This window comes from Cydia splendana, chromosome 22 (assembly GCF_910591565.1).
Source record: "Cydia splendana chromosome 22, ilCydSple1.2, whole genome shotgun sequence".
NCBI lineage: Eukaryota > Metazoa > Arthropoda > Insecta > Lepidoptera > Tortricidae > Cydia > Cydia splendana.
This window is the reverse complement of record NC_085981.1, coordinates 10,580,208-10,600,109: the sequence shown is the minus strand read 5'-3', so window position 1 is coordinate 10,600,109 and position 19,902 is coordinate 10,580,208. Positions and strand designations below refer to the sequence as shown.

Genomic DNA, 19,902 nt, shown 5'->3' with positions numbered 1-19,902 from the left:
AACACCCACCTACGAATTACCTAAGCTTAAAATACCTATTGGACTAAATATCTAATGTTTGAAATACCAAAAGATATGTCACCTAAATTTGATACACCAACATTTGAAATACCCTATGGTCAAAATACCTAAAATGATTCATTTGCTAGCTATTTGTACGAAGTAGTAGGGTAGGTTCCGCGAGCGTAAAAGAGGGTAGATTGAACAAAGTTGAATTATTTTCTGTTAGTTGTTAGTCACCCACTAGATTGCACAACGATGAGATATTCATTGATACGTAAAAATTAAAAAAAAAGCCTTAATTAACCAAAATCCGAATCAAAGGTAGATCCGAATCGGAGCACCCCACTATCCACGTGGTCTTATCTGTCCTACCCCTAGAGTGTATGTCAAAAGCCGGAGGCGCGCAGGGGAAGCAACCCTCGCCCGCCGTAGCAAAGCGCAGAGCACAATGGGAGCCGCAGCGGCTGAGGCTGGTCGCCGAAGGCGACCAGCAAGCCGAAGCTGCGAAGGCTTTTGATACGCAAGGGCGAAAGGGCTGCTTTGCCCGCAGCGCCGGAGCAGATGCGCATTCCGACTTGATATTGAAGCTCTGGATGGCTCCGACGCGCCGTCATATCTTCGCACTCCGCATCTGCTCCGGCGCTGCGGGCAAAGCAGCCCTTTCGCCCTTGCGTATCAAAGCGCAGGCACTAATGCGAGCCGGAGCGGCTGAGGCTGGTCGCCGAAGGCGACCAGCAAGCCGAAGCTGCGAAGGCGGGCGAGGGCTGCTTCCCCTCCGCGCCTCCGGCTTTTGACATACACTCTAGGGGTAGGACAGACAAGACCACGTGGATAGTGGGGTGCTCCGAATCGGATTTGTTTGTTTAAGGTTTACAAAAATCGGCCAGGTTAACAATAGTCTACTTAAGATTCGGACTTGCAAATATTGTATGTGGTGAGTTGTATACTATGCAAACTGAAGTATTCTGCAAATTAAACATTCATTGAAAATGATTTCTGCCAAACAGGTTACGCTGAAGTAAAACCAAACATACCATTAGACATTTTTAGCTTTTGGTATTTAATCATTACGTATTTAGATTTTAGTGATTTTGGACGTAGGTTATTTAACGTTAGTTTTTTTAATTTTAGACATTGCAATACGTACCCGTTAAAAGATATGTCAAGATCGCTTACCTTCTTTCTAATGCAAAAAAACGAACTATAAGATTCGGTAACGCTCATGTGTCCTCTGCAATTGCAAGCTATCTTGGCGGGAATGGCGGTTAGTGCGCTTGGTAGCCACCATCGTGAGTAATAAACATAGTAATGTGTAAATATTCTACGTAAACGGTAAGTTAGACCTGACACGTGAAAACCTTATGCTGCATCAAGCATTATCAAATTACACTTGATTGTACAAATTCATTAGGTATCTTACATATTCATTGAGACAACTAAGTTTATAACTCAACTCAACTTTGGTTTGTTCAACTCGTACTTAGATTTAAAATAAATATGTACAATTTACTTATAATCGTTCTTCAGCTATCTTTAATCCAATCAGAGTTACATTTAAACGACACTGTGCAAAAAATAAAATTCATACTCAATAATAGACACAAGAAATGTGTGGATAGTCATACGGATGTATTTTTAAACAATGCTATAAGTTTTCTTCATAGGACGGACAGTTATGGAGAATTCTTAAAGACTGTCAATGTAAGTGGTTGTGGAGATGGAGACTACAGTTCTAGTTACGTTCGTGAGCATATTGTGGGTGGTCTTTTGACAAGCCACGAAGTTCCTGAATCACATTGGCATGAATACAAGGTAAGCCATGCTTTATTTTTTAAGCAGCTGTCTGGCTGTCAGGTTAGCTGGAAGAGATCCCTTATAGGGATAAGTTCGCCTTTGTACTTCCATTACTGTAATTTATTTTTGTAAACCTGTGTTGTGTACAATAAAGTGATTACTACTACTACTACTACTGTCCGAGAGGCTGGAAGTCCAAATATTCGTTTGCCCTAAATTGATAAAAAAAGCCGGCCAAGTGCGAATCGGACTCGCGCACGAAGGGTTCCGTATATACCATTACGCAAAAAACGGCAAAAAAATCACGTTTGTTGTATGGGAGCCCCATTTTAATATTTATTATATTCTGTTTTTAGTAGGTACATATTTATTTTTATTTTATTTTACTTTATTAGGTACACTAAACAGACATCGTACAATATCATGGGTAAGTAATACAATTGCACATTATGGCTTAAATCTAGCACGAGATCCAAAACAAGTGTACACAGCATGTTTTACAATTGAGCGGAAATATTACAAACTAATTAACACCATATTCCTATAGCTACAGTGAAAAATATCAGAGGATTAAGGCAGATGTCATCAGTTAAGTGGGAGAAGAGGGGAAGAGGACGATTTGTTGTTATAGCGCCAACAGAATTTAAATACATCATTTGTGAAAGTTTAAACTGCCTAGCTATCACGGTTCGTGAAATACAGCCTGGTGACAGATAGACAGACGGACGGACGGACAGACGGAAAGCGGAGTCTTAGGGCTTGTGCACAAATCACAATTAGGGGGTACCCGAAAACCTCACCAAATATCACCAAGGGGGAGGGAGGGGTCAAAAAGTAGCCGAAAACACCTCGCGTGATTTGTGCACAACCCCTTAGTAATAGGGTCAAGTTTTTACCCTTTGGGTACGGAACCCTAAAAAAATATTTATTTACAGAAATTACGCGAAAAACGTTATTTTTGATGTTACGTAATAAAAAACATAACGTTTTTTGCGTGATTTTTGTATTTAACAATGTTTTTCTACCAATTTAGCGCAAACGAATATTCGAAACTAGATAAATGTGCACATATTTATCTAGTAGATAGTGTGTAATGACTTAATAAAACGCAATTGTTTTTTGTATGGAGACCGAACCACATTAAGTTTAACTTTTGCTCGTCATTATCATATTAGCCGTTTTATAGGCAGTATACAATAAGGAGTTTGAGTCCCCCCACCACGAGATGGCGGCACTACAGAAATGGCGGCAGAATTTACGAAGAGTCGTTTCGCATAATCAAGGATATATCTCTGGAAAACATAGTTACTCGCTGCACCTCAATCATTTTGGAGATTTTGTAAGTACCGATACCAATAATCAAAATATACTTTCGAGAACTTTGAAAGAAAGGTTCCTCAAATCATGGGGATTTTTTTTAAATAATTATTCGCAACTGGACCAAGTGTTTTTTGTTTGAAACAGTGAGTCCGCGATATTTAGGAATAAGTATACGAAATATCTTCTGATAGGTACCTACATATTCGCTATTTGATTATTGGCTGAGAAAACTTCGTAAGTAACTCTTCATTGATGCATGCAGGAAGAAATTCAATGTTGTAAACTCCCCACCAGTCCAACATACTTATATGTGTCGTTATCGGGACCTTATTGTCGATGGCGCTTACGCCGCACGAGCACGAGCACGAGCGTCGCGCGGCGTAAGCGCCATCGACAATAAGGTCCCTTTTCATAGATAATGCCCCATATGAGGTGATAAGGGGTAAGATGAACATCGTCATAATTAGTGTTCGTTGGACCCCGAGCAAAACAATAATTACCTACATCCTTCTTTTTCTTACCCTATTTTATATTTTAAAATCCTATAAATATGATATCCTGATGATATCCTCTGTAATTCCAGGCTCCAGTAGAATTTGCCACAAAGATCCTGAAACTGAAAAAGACTCCGCACCTCTTCGATCCTGCGCACGACCCTCTCAGACGAGATTTCCATAAACATGCCCACAAGAGAGCGCCTAGGCAGGTTTGTGAACCGATAAACAGACAAATCATTCTGTATAAAACGTCTGATGTGTTTACCCAATATCTAGGTAGATGGCGCTGTTACGACCGGCGAATATCCTACATCAAGCCAAAGAGAATTGATTGTAATAGAGAGGTAAAGTCTAAGGAAAAAACGTGCCCCTTAGTTTGACATCCAAAACAGATGGCGCTGTAGTGCGCCACATGTTTTACGGCCACTGAATTGTCAAACGTCAACTTTTGCCAATGACCGATATATGCGCACCGTAGGTTCAACACCAAAGACCAATTAATCGGTCAAAGACCACAGAGCAACATAGACTTACGTGCATATGCATAAAGTTCAATTTCAGTTTTGACATTTCGGTGACGTGGCGTCAGCGTGACAGCTTTTGTGTTTGACACTGCGTCGAAAAGGGTAAACTTGTTTAAAAAAAATTAAAACCAAAATATTACTTTGCTAGTCTGCGAAAAGATAACGTGCTAGTCAATCAGTGCTAACCCGTTATACTTACTTGCGTATTTTTTACATGCAATTAATGCAATTAAACTTGTTTTTGTACTTTTGAGATTGTATGAGCTGTAGAAAAAAAAAATGGTACCTGCATACGGTATAGTGTCCGTTTTGCTAGGAATCGGACAGGCTATAACAGACCAGACCTATAACTAATTTTCATTTAAGTATTTTCAATTGATAATCGTTACCCTGCATATCATAATAGTTCTCTGCGAACTAAACTCGGAGACAAAGATAATCTTCAGGAGTCTGAACACAATTATTTATGATTGATTGGCAGGTAGACTGGCGCGCGGCGGGCTTTAAGCCTGCGCGGGAGCAACAGCACGCGTGCGGCGCGTGCTACGCGTTTGCTGTCGCGCATGCGCTGCAAGCGCAACTTTACAAGCGGCATGGTGACTGGAGCGAGCTGAGGTGAGGTGATTGGTCGGTTGGCAGGGCATGGAGTTTAAGTCAGTTGTGATTGGTCGGCTGGGTTTCAAGTCCTCGGTCTCTTGCCGCCATTCAATGTAGTCCCTTGCTTCATTATACCTACATCAAGTGAAAAGGTACGTACAATTGGCCTGATGACAGTAACAAAGAATCATGGAAATAATAGTTTCAAAGAAACATATATGTTAATATGGTTCTAAAACATGGCCCAATCTCAGTATAAACATTAGGATTATTAATATATTCAATAAAATAAAATTGCAAAATTCTCCAATCAGCCATTTTGACTGAAACGCCAATCAGAAGCGACCTAAGGAGTGACGTCATCAATCCATGACGTATTTCTTAGAGCAGCATAGACAACCTCATTGACCGTAATCCATACATCCTCACCAAAGAGTTTGGAGGTTCAAAAAAATGTTATTTCGCCACTAAACATTTATTACGTCCAGAAAATATTATTACACGATGTAAAGTAAATATTTATTTGTTATTAAATAAATAAAATGCTAAATAATATAATATTTCACCAAAAAACTTTTTTAATTATTTGGCTGAATGGAACTATCATTGCCATGTTGGCTGACGTAACCAGAAAAAATGAAAAATGAAAAAGTAAAACCGGCGCTCGGTGATTTTCACTCAGAATTTGCATGTATCTAAATAATTCATCTTAAATTGCAACCGTGTGAGAGTTTTTGTATAAAATGAGTTATTGTGATTAATGTTTGTAATGTATTTATCATCCCTAATCATAATATATGGTGCTGAATTTACAATATGATTCGGATTCAAGGGAAAATTCGTAACTGTAAGTATGTAAACAATGTCTATCACCCTTCCACCAACTAATTAATGACGTCACAAATGGCTTGCGAGGCGTTGTCGCGCGAGGTTTAAACTAGCTATAAAAAAATGCAATTATTTATGTTAAATCTTATGAGTATAGCTGAAATATTGTGTTTTTCGGAATCAGTACAAGTGTACCGATAATAATAAAAGGGATTTCAAAATTTGTCATCAGGCCAATTGGAAAAACCCTTTAAAGACCCTAACCCTACAAAAAGAGTCGCGCGCGCGCATCCGTTAAGGGTGGGTGTGCACTTTCGCTTACGGCGCTCCCATTGTGTCGTGATAATTTAAAATGTCGAACATACTTAAATGTAATTCGTGTCGTCTTGTGGTGGACGAACTTCTCGCGTATGTGCAGAATAAAGTTTCGGTGATTGACGATGTGACACTGATGCGGATATGTACGTCGGCTTTCACGAGCGATGAAATCAAGAAATCGAAGACACTGCTATTTGATGCAGTCTCCGCGGGTACGAGAAAAGTCACCCGAAAAAATAAAGGAAAGGAGGAGCGTGATTTGGCTGATATAGTGAATTTGTTTAAATCTACTGAACCAGACGACATCCCTGTATTTGTGGCCCGGCAGTTGGAAAAATTACCGCCGGTTTTATTTGACCATCTGGATTGCACTAAACTTTTAAAAGATCTTGTACGTGTACAGGCTCAGATAGACGAAATTAAAGCAAACTATGTCACTCGAAATCAACTGAACGACTTACAAATAGAGTTGATGGAAATCAAAAACGGATCTCTGCTACCCCAGTCAGTATGCAAAGTCAATAATAAAAGAGGAGCCTGGGCTTCTAATACGATGGATAGTGGACCAATGGGTTTATTGCATAATTCGACGCTTGTAAACAAATCCTGTAATGATAAGACGCAAGAAACATACGTACATCAACAACCAAATTGCAGTAAAATGTTGGAGGTAGGTGCGCAAAAACTGGTTTTTGAATCGAGTATGCAGCAACGGTCAGCTGGTAACGATAACGGCAGCGCGATGAGTCATGTGCTAACGCCGAGCGAGACCGGCCTAAACAAAACGTTATCAGTTGATACAACCACGCTAGATCTATGCGCTAATACAAACAACAATGATTCTACGAATAAACGAACTGAAACTACAAATGACGAGGTTTCGGAGTGGAAAAAGGTCACTTATCACAGAAAACCGAGACCTAAGTATCGTTTTCAAGGCAAAGCCGGTATAGCGAGGGATTTAGAGTGCAATTTTAAAGCGGCAAATCGATCGACTGCGATATTTATTTCAAACGTCAACAAGAGTACTACAAAGGAAGACATAATTAAATACATATTTTCAAAGACTCAGGATACGGTGCAAATGCAGGAGATAAATATGAACACTAAAAGGGATCATATTGCTTTTAAAATGTTTGTACCACAAAATAAGTTGGACGTATACTTGGATCAGAGTTTATGGCCCCGTGGAGTTATCTTTAGGCGTTTTGTTAACTTTTAATATAAAAACTCGAACGGAGTTAGCTCTGTAGACGGCGTTGTAAACAAATAACAATGGAAACAGATAACATGCAAAGCAGTTACACCTTCGCTAGTTTTAATTGTAAAAGTGTTAAGCGGTCCGTGGACGGTATCAGAGAGTTATGCAGAACGTGTGATTTAATAGCCCTTCAAGAGACCTGGATTCTCCCGGATGATTTACCGTACTTGAGTACAATCGATGACGGATTTGGGTACCTACACAGGTACAGGTACATCTGCGGTGGATACGTCTGTGGGAATATTGCGTGGAAGGCCGTTTGGAGGAGTGGCCCTGTTGTGGAAAACAAGTGTTTTTCGGAATGTGTCGGTAATAAAGTGTGACAACAATCGTGTGTGCGCGATTAAAATTGAAACAGCTGATCGACCCATAATAGTGATGAGCGTATATATGCCAACAAACGCGTTAGTAAATTTGCCGGACTTTACGGAATGTCTCAGTGCGGTAAGTGCCATTATAAATGACCATAACGTTGACTCTGTATTTATTTTGGGTGATTTTAACGCGCATCCACAAGAACTATTTTATAATGAACTTACCGATTTTTGCAATGAACAGTGCTGGGCGTGCATTGACGTGGATATATTGGGTTCGGACTCCGATACCTACACCTTTGTAAGCGAGGCTTGTGGGTCATGTAGGTGGTTAGATCATTGTCTTGTCACGCAGTCCGCTGCGTCAGCTGTTCATAATGTTTATATTAAATATAATTGTTTATGGTCTGATCATTTTCCCCTTATTATCGAGTGTAATTTAAAAATACTACAACCTAAACAATTAAATAGTAATATAATTAGTAATAACTATAATAAGGTAGTATGGGGGAATAAAACAGACGATGATATAAAGTTGTATAGTCGGGAATGTCATAAGCGTTTCCGAAATGTAGATTTTAGTGATGACTTTACTATATGTGCGGACCATTATTGTCACGATCCTGGTCACCACCGCGTTATTGACCGACTATATGCTAACATTGTGGGCGCATTAAGTGAGTCTGCTGTGCTTGGACGTAATACATCTAGGGGGCGTAAAAAAGGTCCGAGTATCATGGGATGGAACAAACACGTGAGTGGCGCTCATCGCGTGGCTAGGTCCAAGTTTGCTGAATGGGTATTCTACGGAAAGCCTAACTCTGGGTACATATACAATGAGATGGTTGAAAGTAGGAGAATTTCAAATCCCGATTAAAATGGTGCCAGGATCATCAGGACCAAATAAAAATGGATGCTCTTGCTAAACAACATGACAGAGGTAATTTTAAGGGTTTCTGGCAGGGTACAAATAAGGTAAACGTTCGGCCTGGCCTCCCGGCGAGCGTCAATGGAATAAGTAAGCCAAAGGACATCGCGGACGTTTTTAGAAAGCACTTTCATGTCCAAGCACTAGCACGTACCGAGGTGAGTTCATTTGGCACTGAGGCCAAATTGGAGGGGACACTGGTGAGATTTACAGCGAAAGAAGTAGCCAAAGTGATTCATTCAATAACGAGAGGCAAGTCCCCTGGCCATGATGGCCTCAGTGTTGAACACCTCCAACATGCCGGGCCGCACATTTCTAGAGTTCTTGCAATGTTATTTTCTTTATGCGTGAGTCACTCGTATCTTCCCCCCGACCTTATGAGGACTGTAGTTGTACCTGTAGTGAAAAACAAAACTGGAGACATGTCAGATACAAACAACTACAGGCCTATCTCTCTTGCGACCATCATTGCCAAGGTGTTTGATGGCATGCTTAATATGCAGTTAGATAAAATTCTCTCCATGATAACCAATTTGGTTTCAGACCTCGGTTGTCTACTGAAAGTGCAATACTGTCGCTTAAGCATGTCATCAGATACTACACGGACCGTAAAACCCCTGTCTACGCTTGTTTTTTGGATTTATCCAAAGCGTTTGACATGGTGTCCTACGAGCGTTTATGGAGAAAGCTTGAGAGCATTAATTTGCCTCAGGAACTAGTTAACATTTTCAGGCACTGGTACGGACACCAGGTCAACAGCGTCAGATGGGCAGGAGAGATGTCGGAGGAGTACAGGCTGGAGTGTGGTATGAGACAGGGAGGTCTAACGTCTCCCTCACTCTTCAACTTGTACATGAATGCACTTATTGTCGAGCTCAGCAGTCGGCATATCGGCTGTCATGTGGATGGTATTTGCGTAAATAACTTGAGTTATGCAGACGATATGGTCCTGCTGAGCGCGTCAATGTGTGGCCTTCGCACCTTACTTAAAACCTGTGAGGAGTACGTTAGTGACCACGGTTTAATGTACAATGCTGTTAAAAGCCAGTATATGGTCTTTGAGGTTGGGTCTAAACGAGTATTGGACGTGCCCCCTATATATCTGAATGGCGTACCTCTGGAAAGAGTACAACAATTTAAATACAGTGGAAACTGGATAAGTGGAACCTGGGTTAGTGGAAAACCTCTTTAAGTGGACCCAAGTTCTCGGTTCCAGTCCCTTGGCAACGAATTACCTCTATAAGTGGAATTTTGGGACCTCTATAAGCGGAATCCATTTTTTCGAAAATTTCTTATTTTTACCTCTGTAACTGGAAGCAGCCGTCTCCGAAACCTCTATGAGTGGAATAGCTCGGCGTTATAAAATTTGTATTTTTAATAAACCGTCACAAGGAGGGTAGTTTGTTTCGTTCATTATGGTTCGTGTTTTAACTACGTATTTTGTATGAGATCACACATCGTTCAGTTTTTTTTGCATTAAAGTACAATCGGTACATTGATTTATTTAACCATACTGGTTTCTCGTGCATAAATAAATATTATAAGTGATTTAGTTTTTGTAATTTTGAAAATTGTATACGAGTAGGTACTGTGGATTATTTACAGTATTGCTTTTTTTAAAGTCAGGATTACATACCTATTTTTGTTAATACATACATATCTACATACATATTTAATAAAAGATGATTATTTAAGTCTTGATCATACCATACGTGACCTCTATAAGCGACATTACTAGCATCCACAACCTCTGTTAGCGAGAGCCTCTGTAAGTGAGAAAATGTTTTATTTGAACCTGGTTTAGTGGAAAACTGGATAAATGGAAAACCTGGATAAGCGGGACTAAACAGCCGGTCCCTTGCGATTCCACTTATCCAGTTTCCACTGTATCTTGGCCATATCGTTACGACCGACCTCAAGGACAGTGCTGACATCGAGCGTGAGCGGAGGGCTTTATGTGTTAGAGCTAACATGATCGCCCGGAGGTTTGCAAGGTGTTCCTGGGACGTGAAAGTAACGCTTTTTAGAGCGTACTGCACGTCTCTGTACACGTGCAGCCTGTGGGCGAACTACACTCAGAAAGCCTACAACACCCTCCGTGTGCAGTTTAACAATGCGTTCAGGGCGCTGATGGGGCTGCCTCGCTACTGCAGCGCGTCGGGCATGTTCGCGGAGGCGCGCACGGCGTGTTTCTCCGCGAGCATGCGCGCGCGCGGTGCCGCCTTGGTCCGTAGGGTGCGAGCTAGCCCCAATGCCGTCCTGGCCATGATTGCCGACAGAGTCGACTGCCCCTACATGCGGCATTGTTGCGACCGGCATGTTTTAAAATAATTTTTGTTGTGCTGTGAGTAGTATTTAGAATATATAGTGTATGTTAATGTTATTTATTTTGTTTAATGTAATTTTAATGTAATTGTATATTATTGTGATTATGAGTCCTCGTTACTCGAAATAAATGAATTTTAATTTTTTAATTTTAAAAAACATATAATGGTCATGTCAGGCGTGGCTCACTCCGCGATTTCGTCGGGTCTAACAAGTACATGCGGCCCACACCAATTTTGGTGTCTAGCAGTAGTTGCCGCACACCGCTACGGAACGGACGCCTGCTCGCGCTTGCGCCACCTAGCGGTCATATCTGTCGTAATACGCGTTTTATTAGAGAGTGAACCTACCTATTAGTACTATTATTTATTCTGTGGTCATGTTTTTATTTTCAGCCCCCAACAAATAATCGACTGCAGCTACCCCGACGGCAACGAGGGCTGCGACGGGGGTTCCCTGAATGCGGCCATGCGATACGTCGCCAGAGAAGGACTCATCATGGAGAAGTACTACCCTTATAAGGGAAAGGTTTGTGCTCTAATGGCAAAGGAGATTGACTCATCTACTACATCTACCGTATCATCATCTACTATAGAGTAATTCTCAAAAAGTGGCATCTTAACCTGTCATCCAGTTTTTGAGTTGAATGTATGCTTATTTGCTCTTTTTCATATGAAACAAAAATGTTTATAGATAAACAAAATCAATATTTATCGAGGCCAAGTGTTTATTTTTATTTAATACTTATATTTATAAAATTGGCCTGCAATTGTCACGGTGCAACCTTGACGCTTGAAGGATCGCCCGTCTTTGCCCAGTATTAATGTCTCTAAGACCTAATTCTGTTCCAGAAAAGCCGCTGCCACTACAGTAGACTGCTCGTGCGGGCCAGGCCGCGGCGCTGGGCTCTCCTGCCGGCCGGCGACGAAGACGCGATGGAACTAGCCCTGGCTGCCATCGGGCCCCTTGCCGTTGCTGTCAATGCTGCGCCGTTTACGTTCCAACTCTATAAGTATGGCTGACTGTGTGCTGTATGTGTGTGGAAGCGCTGGTGGCCTAGCGGTAAGAGCGTCCGACTGGTCGCGGGTTCAAACCCGGGCTCGTACCAATGAGTTTTTCGGAACTTATGTACGAAATATCATTTGATATTTACAAGTTGCTTTTCCCAATAAGACCTAGTTTCCCCTCTGGGTTGGAAGGTCAGATGGCAGTCGCTTTCGTAAAAACTAGTGCCTACATCAATCCTTGGGATTAGTTGTCAAGCTCTCATGAGCCGTGGCAAAATGCCGGGATAACGCGAGGAAGAAGAAGGGGAGAAGTCTAATGGCTGACTCATGTCTTTTGCACTACTAATTACTTACTTATTGATTACTTCTCGAAACCTTAGAGAAGACAAAATTGATACGAAAGCAGTTTATTCTGCGAGGATTTCTTTTGACCACTCTCCGTGGCATCATTAAGGCTAATAGTATGCTGAGACGCAGGCGACGCAGTCCACGCAGCGCAGCGCAGAGTAGATTTTGTAAAGTATAGATCGCCACGCACGCTGCATCGTTAGGACATTCCATACTTTACAAAATTTTGCTCTGCGTGAAATGCGTCGCCTTCATCTCGGCATACGCCTAGCCTAATCAGCTCTGGATATTATTACAACGTCACACGGCACCAGGGCCCCCAGATGTATGACCTAATGGATAATGATTAAATCGCAGATGAACTTCTGACCGTCTCGTATGAGTTGCGTTCTCGCGCGCGAGTTCATACTTGAAGTCGTGCAAGAAGTAATGAGTCGCGCGCGAAAGCGCAACTCAAGCTAGCAGCGGGCGCAGCACGGTTCCATTTTTATCGCTTGTCACCATGCCTGTCACGTTCTAACAAGTATGTAAGTGTGAAAGGAACGGGCATATCGACAAGCGATAAAAATGGAACCTTGCTGCGCCCGCAGGTCTGGTACCTATGTTTATTAATCACCAGACTATAAAGTGGTATAAATCTGTAGAAAGAAGATTGCAGTCTAATCAAAATCTGGTTTATTCCAGGGGTGGCGTGTACGACGATCTGTTCTGTACGCCGTGGCAACTTAACCATGCCATGTTACTCGTTGGGTACACCCAGGAGTACTGGATACTGCTCAACTGGTGGGGGAAGAATTGGGGGGAGGATGGGTATATGAGGTGAGGTTCTTTTAATACTGTCAACGTCAAATAATAAATAGATATTATTGGGACCTCGGGCACTCACCATCAATTCAGTAGCAACAAAAACAACGAAAATGTTTAAGTAAAATTACCATCTTTATTATTTTCAGGATACGGAGGGGCTTCAACAGATGTGGCGTCGCCAATATGGCTGCCTATGTGCAGTTATGAAAACAATGAAATAAAGTTGCGCTATACATATATTATAGAAGACCTTTTATTTTAACTCAATGAAGCTTGTATTATGAACGCTTAAACCGTTAACCGATTTAGATGAGCTTTGGTATGGAGATTGCTTGAGTCTTGGGAAAGGATAGGATAGTTTTTATCTCGGAGATCGAGAGATTATCTCTTTTACTGTGGAACGCAGATGAATTCGCGGGCAGAAGCTATATAGTATTTCGGTATACCTATATCGCCGTATCTAGAGCTAGACCACGAGAAGTCTGCAACGATTTCGTTAGCACACGCAGTGCAAGCCTAGTGTTATTTATACGTCATAATTTCATAGAAGTTTGACGTTTAAAATAACACTGCGTGTGCTACAAAATCGTTGCAGACTTTTCTTGGTCTAACTCTGTCTACTTCAGCTTTCAAATTCAAGAAATGTTTTTTGGGTTATCCGCAGATGGTCTAAAACGCAGAATGACTAGTGTGTTGTTTTGCCTAAATCGCAATTAGTCTACATCGCAAACGGTCTAGAACGCAAAATGCCCAATTTTTATATCACCACATTTTACATAGGTAGGTTAGGTTCGTTAGGTATCTTCAAATGGCCAAACAGCAAAGAATAGGAGCCCCGCGGAAGCGGGGCTCCGTCGACATCGCTATAAAGTTAAGATAAAACGGAAAAAATAATTCGAGCATTTTGCGTTCTAGACCGTTTGCGATATAGACTAATTGCGATTTAGGCAAAACAACTCACTAGTCATTTTGCGTTTTAGACCATCTACGGATAACCCAACCAGAACTGTCTTCTGTCTATACAGTTGCGTCCATAATGTTACAAATACTAAATATATATATACTGTTACAAATTGAATAACTCAATTCTAAAATCAGATCTTGATAAAAAATTCATAAACCAAGTCTAGACTTCATGCTTACTGTGTAATGAGATAATATGTGTTTAGATAAAACGTGTCGGTTACGACTTTCAGTGCAATAACATATGGGGGACGGATTTAATCCATATTAATTACTAGGTAATGTGACTGGCGATGGAGCTTTTAAGGCGAAGCAGTTGTAAAAGATTTTTAGTCGAATTTATGGCCAACTGCTTGACCTAAAAAATACTGCTATTTTTGAATTGCAGAAAGGTTTCTAGCCTACCAGATGATAATATGTAGTTAGAATACTCTTTATTGGCACACCTCAGTAAAAAGATAAGAGGTGCTACTGTATCATCTAGGCAAATTTTTTATGTAAGTATATTTAGTTTATTTTTTAGCCTAGTTTTTAATTTTATTGTTTGTTTATATTTCCATTATGAATGAATACCTAAACCTAAATGAATACATCGCGATTGTTAAATTTAATATTTTTCGAATTGGTTTCTTTATATGTACAATTTCTTGCAATTCACGCATCTTTTATCAATAAAATCTGTAATAATTTCCCACTTCCCCTTAACCGGAAGCTCTGGATCATAGAATGCAGTTAGCGCGAGTTTTGACGTTTGCCGCTACTTACACCGGAAAGCACTCAGACCGGTACCGGTGTCTGCCTTCCAATTATGAATTTTAGCTAGCATTGTGATTGGTTTATTTAAATACGGTTATGCTATTTTTTATGCATTCTCCCCTCTCCCCTATCAGCACCTTAAATTGCAATATTATTAGGGCGTGCATGAACTATAGGGGCAGCATAGGAGCCGTCAGATTTTAGGCGCCAGGCGTAAATGTGACATTTATGCTTCCGATGTAGCCCACAAGATGGCAGAACGTACTATGCACAAGGAAACGTACCTACGAGAACGGTAGATGGTAGCACTTGCTTTGGCAATGTACATGTGCACATATGTTTCCGATTCAGGCCAAAATATGGCAGGCCCTCCAACGCGCACGTTCCCTACATTAGGGCCGATTTTTTTCGTTAGATTTGCAAGATATTTTGCTAGTTTGAAGTTGAAGAGCTCCTCATTCCATTCCATTCTGGGTGGAATGACTATAAATAAATCCCAATATGTTACTAAAAGTATACTATATGTACTCTTGCGTTTACTTGAAATAGTAGATTGTACAACAAGGGCATAAAGTGACCCATTTATACCCGAGGCAATTTTTTGGTCTGAGCGAAGCGAAGACCAAAATAGTAGACGAGGGTAAAAATGGACATTTATGCCCTTGTTGTACACTCTGCTTTTCACTTCGATTGCGGGGAAAATATACAAAAAATCAAATATTTTAGTTTATTTTAACGTATTTATTCAAGACTAAAGAAAATTGTTCTTGGGCCGGTCAGAGGCGCGGGGCACGCCGATCGGGAGAGCGCCGGTCGGGGGCGCGCCGGCAGGGCTGGCAGTTTGTATGGCAGAATTTGGACTTTATTGCTAAGTCAATAAGGGTCGTAATAGATGATTTTACTTTATGCTCTAGAGCATAAAATGCGATTTTATGTCGTCTACGCACGACATAAAGGTGCACTTTTTGAGCATGAGAAGTGAGACACCATTTGTGATGAAAAGGGACCTTATTGTCGATGGCGCTTACGCCATTATTAACAATGCTCCGATATAAATACAATGCCGCGCGACTCTGTGCGTCGTAAGCGCCATCGACAATAAGGTCCCTTTTCATAAATAATGCCCCATTTGTCTTCGTAACTCAGTGGAAGATACACGGAGTTGAGGACTTTTAGATTTTTGGAGGTAGGATAAAGCCACCTTAATAGACACAGTGTAACGCTGCCTTAACAAAATAGTATATGACAGCTATGACATCCACTGTTGCCGACCGCTGGGTTAAAGCATCATTTAAGACCGACCTGCGCTACTTCTAGTAGTTGTTGATTCCGTTCGGTCCGGGGCAAGGCCGAAGCCCCCAACACTTCGTTTTCTATGATGGATGATCGGTGCTGACTGCTGACGTGATGCTTTCTATGGAAAACGCCTCGGCCACCCGGGTCGTTGTAGCGTGAGTCATTCTTTAATCGGTTGTATCAAACTGCACCAAAATTACTACAGACAGTTGCGACAACCTGAAAATAAACCAACCCATCAAAAACATTACCTACATGTAATTAAAAGTAAAAAAACTTATTTAAAAACAAGCTTTTATTTAAATGCGCTAAAAAGTATAAAATATAAATTTATTTTTGGCGCGTGGCGTAATTGTGTCGTTTACGCTTCCGATGTAGCCGACAAGATGGCAGAACCTATTACGCACAATGAAACGTGCCTACGAGAACGGTAGATGGTAGCACTTGCTTTGGCAATGTACATGTGCACATATGTTTCCGATTCAGGGCAAAAGATGGCAGACCATTGACTTATAAAATCTCAGGACTGGCCTTACGGGCAATAAGAATGGGGCCAGTACAGCGGTGTGACACCGCTACAACGCGATTGGTTGATGAGTTCGCATCACGCACGCGATTGGTTGATGAGTTCGCATCACGCACGCGATTGGTTGATGAGTTCGCATCACGCGCGCGATTGGTCGCAACTAGCTGCGTTAGGCTGCGCGATTGGCTTGAATTGGTGAGTCACACCGCTGAACTAGTACCATTTTTAGTGCCCGTAAGGCCAGTCCATAGATATAATACGTCAATGTGGCAGACCCTTCAACGCGCACGGTCCCTATAGCGATAGCCCTAATCACATGCAGTTTGACCAATACACATACGAGTACAACTAAAGCATTGCTGTGCGATTGAGGAGGCTCAAATTGAGGAGGGTATCCATAGACATAGAAAAACTTTATTTAACATCACAAACATCACGTTAATGGTACATTTGAACATAGATCTAATGTATTTAAACAGCATTTAAACATAAAATCTTAAAAACTTTTAAAAACAAATTAAATTTTGGATAACAATAAGTTTGTATTTATGGCATCAAAGGCACGAGAGAAATCAAGAAGTGCCATTATAGGTAGTTCCCCTGCCCATAATTATCTTGTGCAGATAGTATATTGTCTACTACATCAAGAAGTGCAGTTGCCGTGCTATGCGATTTACGAAACCCAGATTGTAGAACAGGAAGAACTTCTTGTTTTTCAAGAAAAGCAGATAACTGTGTATATACAAATGCTTATTGGTCGCAAATCTTTAAAACTACTGACGTTACTTTTTTGGGAAGAGGCGTTACTAATGCCATTTTCCAGGCATCGGGAAAGACAGGATATTATAATTTTATTTATTATTGCAGTGATTGTAGCTAGTGAATGAGGAAGAGTTAGAAGTAGCATATCTAATGAAATGGTTATCCGAATATGGGACCGGCAAGAAACTCAGCGGGACACAACACAGTACTCTTCTCAAAGTAGGTAATCTTGTTTACTTACTTTAAATCATGGTATAATAATATACTCCGCCTGGTACTCTATTCCGAGATTCGCGTATGACCTAACTGACACGGGCCTACGTCATCATGCTGTTTACAGGTTCTCAAACTTTAAAATGTGGGAGAATTTTAACCAACGGTGAAAATTATTTTAATGGCATTAATTTTAAGTTATTCATGTAGAAACATAGTAAAATAAAACAAATCTAATGTATTAAATTAAACTTTATTTATCTATACAAGACAAACGTTTAAAAAACTAATTCACAGTTACACATTAATTACCAAGCTTACGACGTGAAGAGTTTGGAAAACACTGCGACTGCTGACACTGAGCGAGAAGGAAATAACAATTAACACGCGTTCGACAAGGATGACGGTCAGGGCATGAAGTTATCTAGATCCGAATTGTCAAATGTGACAGCGCTATCCTGTGTTGCCAGTAATGTAAACAGAATTACCCGAACGTCTGAAATTTCTTTCGTGAATCGGAAGATATTGCTAACGAATAATTAAAAATGACGTGTTATTGTAAAATTTAAGATAAAATACATTATAAATGTAAATTATAAAATTATAAAGAAATATTTTAACTTATTAACCATAGGTATAATGTACCCATGTAACATGTTATGTTGAAATAAAGTGGCAATGTTATTGTGACGTAGGCCCGTGTCACTCTGGGAATAGAAGACCATGTTTTATTAGACTTTCCCGTCACCGGGCAGGGATGACGTGGGAGATGAATGAGAACTGCAGTCACTTTGTATACTTCGTGTAATATCCTTGCACGTTTCACATAATAAGATTACGGTGTAGTACTTAATTTAAACAATTAGAAATAAAAGATCAGAGAGCGGCGTGTACGCCGGTGCTAGTCTCAGTATTCAATATGGCGTGTAGGGGGTGGTGTTGCCAGCCTGAGATAAACTATTTGAGCTAGGTGTTCACACGCCACACCACCCCCCCACGGAGAAAGATAACAAACAATGACGTTAGTAAAACTACAATTTAAAAATAACAGTATTCGTCGCTGTCCTTAAACCTAACGTTACGACCTGACCGTGTGGTGTAAGGTCGTGAATTGCTTGTGGTATCCGCAGGTATAGTAATAGGAGGAGCGGGCTTAGCCGGCTGCGCCTGAGGTACGTCCTGAGGCTGCAGAGCCGCTGGAGCAGGTGTACCAGAACTAAGGATTTCATCTGAGTCCACGAAAGCTGGTTTGACACGATCGACGCTCACTACAACCTCTTTGTTCTTAATGTCCAGGGTCAGGGTTTTCCCGTCCGTGGAACGCCTCACTACGGCAAAAGGACCTGTATAAGGAGGTTGCAATGAGCGTCGTACGGTGTCGTCACGTAGGAACACGTGTGTTGCTGTAGGCAAATTTTTAGAGACAAAGATGGGACGAGTCGAGTGGCGAGAAACTGGAGCTGGGCGAAAAGACGACATTTTGCGTCGCAGCTGGACGACGAAATCAGCGGGATCGTCGAGTCTGCTTTCGTCCGGCGCCGAGACTAACATCTCACCGGGTAGGCGGAGAGATTCGCCATATACCATCTCAGCAGCTGTGGCCTTCAAGTCTTCCTTGTAGGCGGTACGCATGCCGAGTAGGACGAGTGGTAGAGCGCGCGTCCAGGAGCCAGAGTGGCACATAAGTGCGGCCTTGAGCTGGCGGTGCACGCGCTCGATCATTCCGTTCGCGCAGGGATGGTACGCGGTTGTACGAATGCGCTTGGTGGCGCAAGTCTGCATTAAACGTCTGAAAAGATCAGACTCAAACTGCGTGCCCTGGTCAGTAGTTATTGTAGTAGGGACACCGAAGCGGGATATCCATCCCTGGACGAAAGTATCGGCCACCTCATCGGCAGTGATGGAACGCATCGGCCACACCTCTGGCCACCTGGAAACCCTGTCGATGGCTGTGAGACAATAACGATAGTCGTCACAAACAGGAAGGGGACCAACGATATCGATGTGAACATGCATGAAACGTCCAGATGGTTGCTCGAACGTACCTAGAGGTGACGAGGTATGCCTTGAAACCTTACTGCGCTGGCACGCAAGGCAAGACTGGGCCCATCTACGACAGTCCTTCCGCATGGAGGGCCATACATAACGACTTACCAACAGTCGTGTGGTGGCTCTGACGCCGGGGTGACTCAAGTTGTGCAACTTGTCAAACACCGCACGACGAAAAGAAGGGGTCAGATAAGGGCGAGGCTTACCAGTGGAGACGTCGCAAAAGATGTAGACGTCTGTGCCAGGTACAGCGATGCGTGAGAGCTGAAGGCTGGAGTTACCTTGACGTAAGTCGGCAAGCTCTTGGTCCTCTAGTTGTGCTTTAGCGAGGGCCTCGTAATCTTCTTCTAACGAGACGGCCTCGATCCGCGACATCGCATCGGCTACAACGTTGTCCTCTCCTTTTATGTAGCGGATGTCCGTTGTAAACTGGCCAATAAACGATAGCTGGTTCAGTTGCGATGGC

At 41.7% G+C, this 19,902-nt stretch overlaps 1 protein-coding gene across 1 annotated transcript; it reads left to right on the top strand.

The window, feature by feature from the left end:
• Positions 1 to 1,475: 1,475 nt before the first annotated feature.
• On the top strand, positions 1,476 to 12,934 carry LOC134801387 (cathepsin K-like). The gene is made up of 7 exons (XM_063773918.1): positions 1,476 to 1,815; positions 2,984 to 3,136; positions 3,701 to 3,823; positions 4,620 to 4,753; positions 11,105 to 11,237; positions 11,561 to 11,721; positions 12,749 to 12,934. Exons 1-7 carry the CDS (start codon positions 1,501 to 1,503, stop codon positions 12,885 to 12,887), a joined length of 1,158 nt encoding a protein of 385 aa, XP_063629988.1. The 5' UTR covers positions 1,476 to 1,500; the 3' UTR covers positions 12,888 to 12,934.
• The last annotated feature ends 6,968 nt before the right edge of the window (positions 12,935 to 19,902 follow it).

What these genes read in the sequence shown, in the direction of transcription:
- LOC134801387 (XM_063773918.1), top strand. Translation starts at nt 1,501, where the DNA reads ATGTACAATTTACTTATAATCGTTCTTCAGCTATCTTTAATCCAATCA. An exon ending in CACATTGGCATGAATACAAG is followed by an intron (nt 1,816 to 2,983) that starts GTAAGCCATGCT and finishes GCCGTTTTATAG; the next exon opens with GCAGTATACAATAAGGAGTT. An exon ending in TCAATCATTTTGGAGATTTT is followed by an intron (nt 3,137 to 3,700) that starts GTAAGTACCGAT and finishes CTGTAATTCCAG; the next exon opens with GCTCCAGTAGAATTTGCCAC.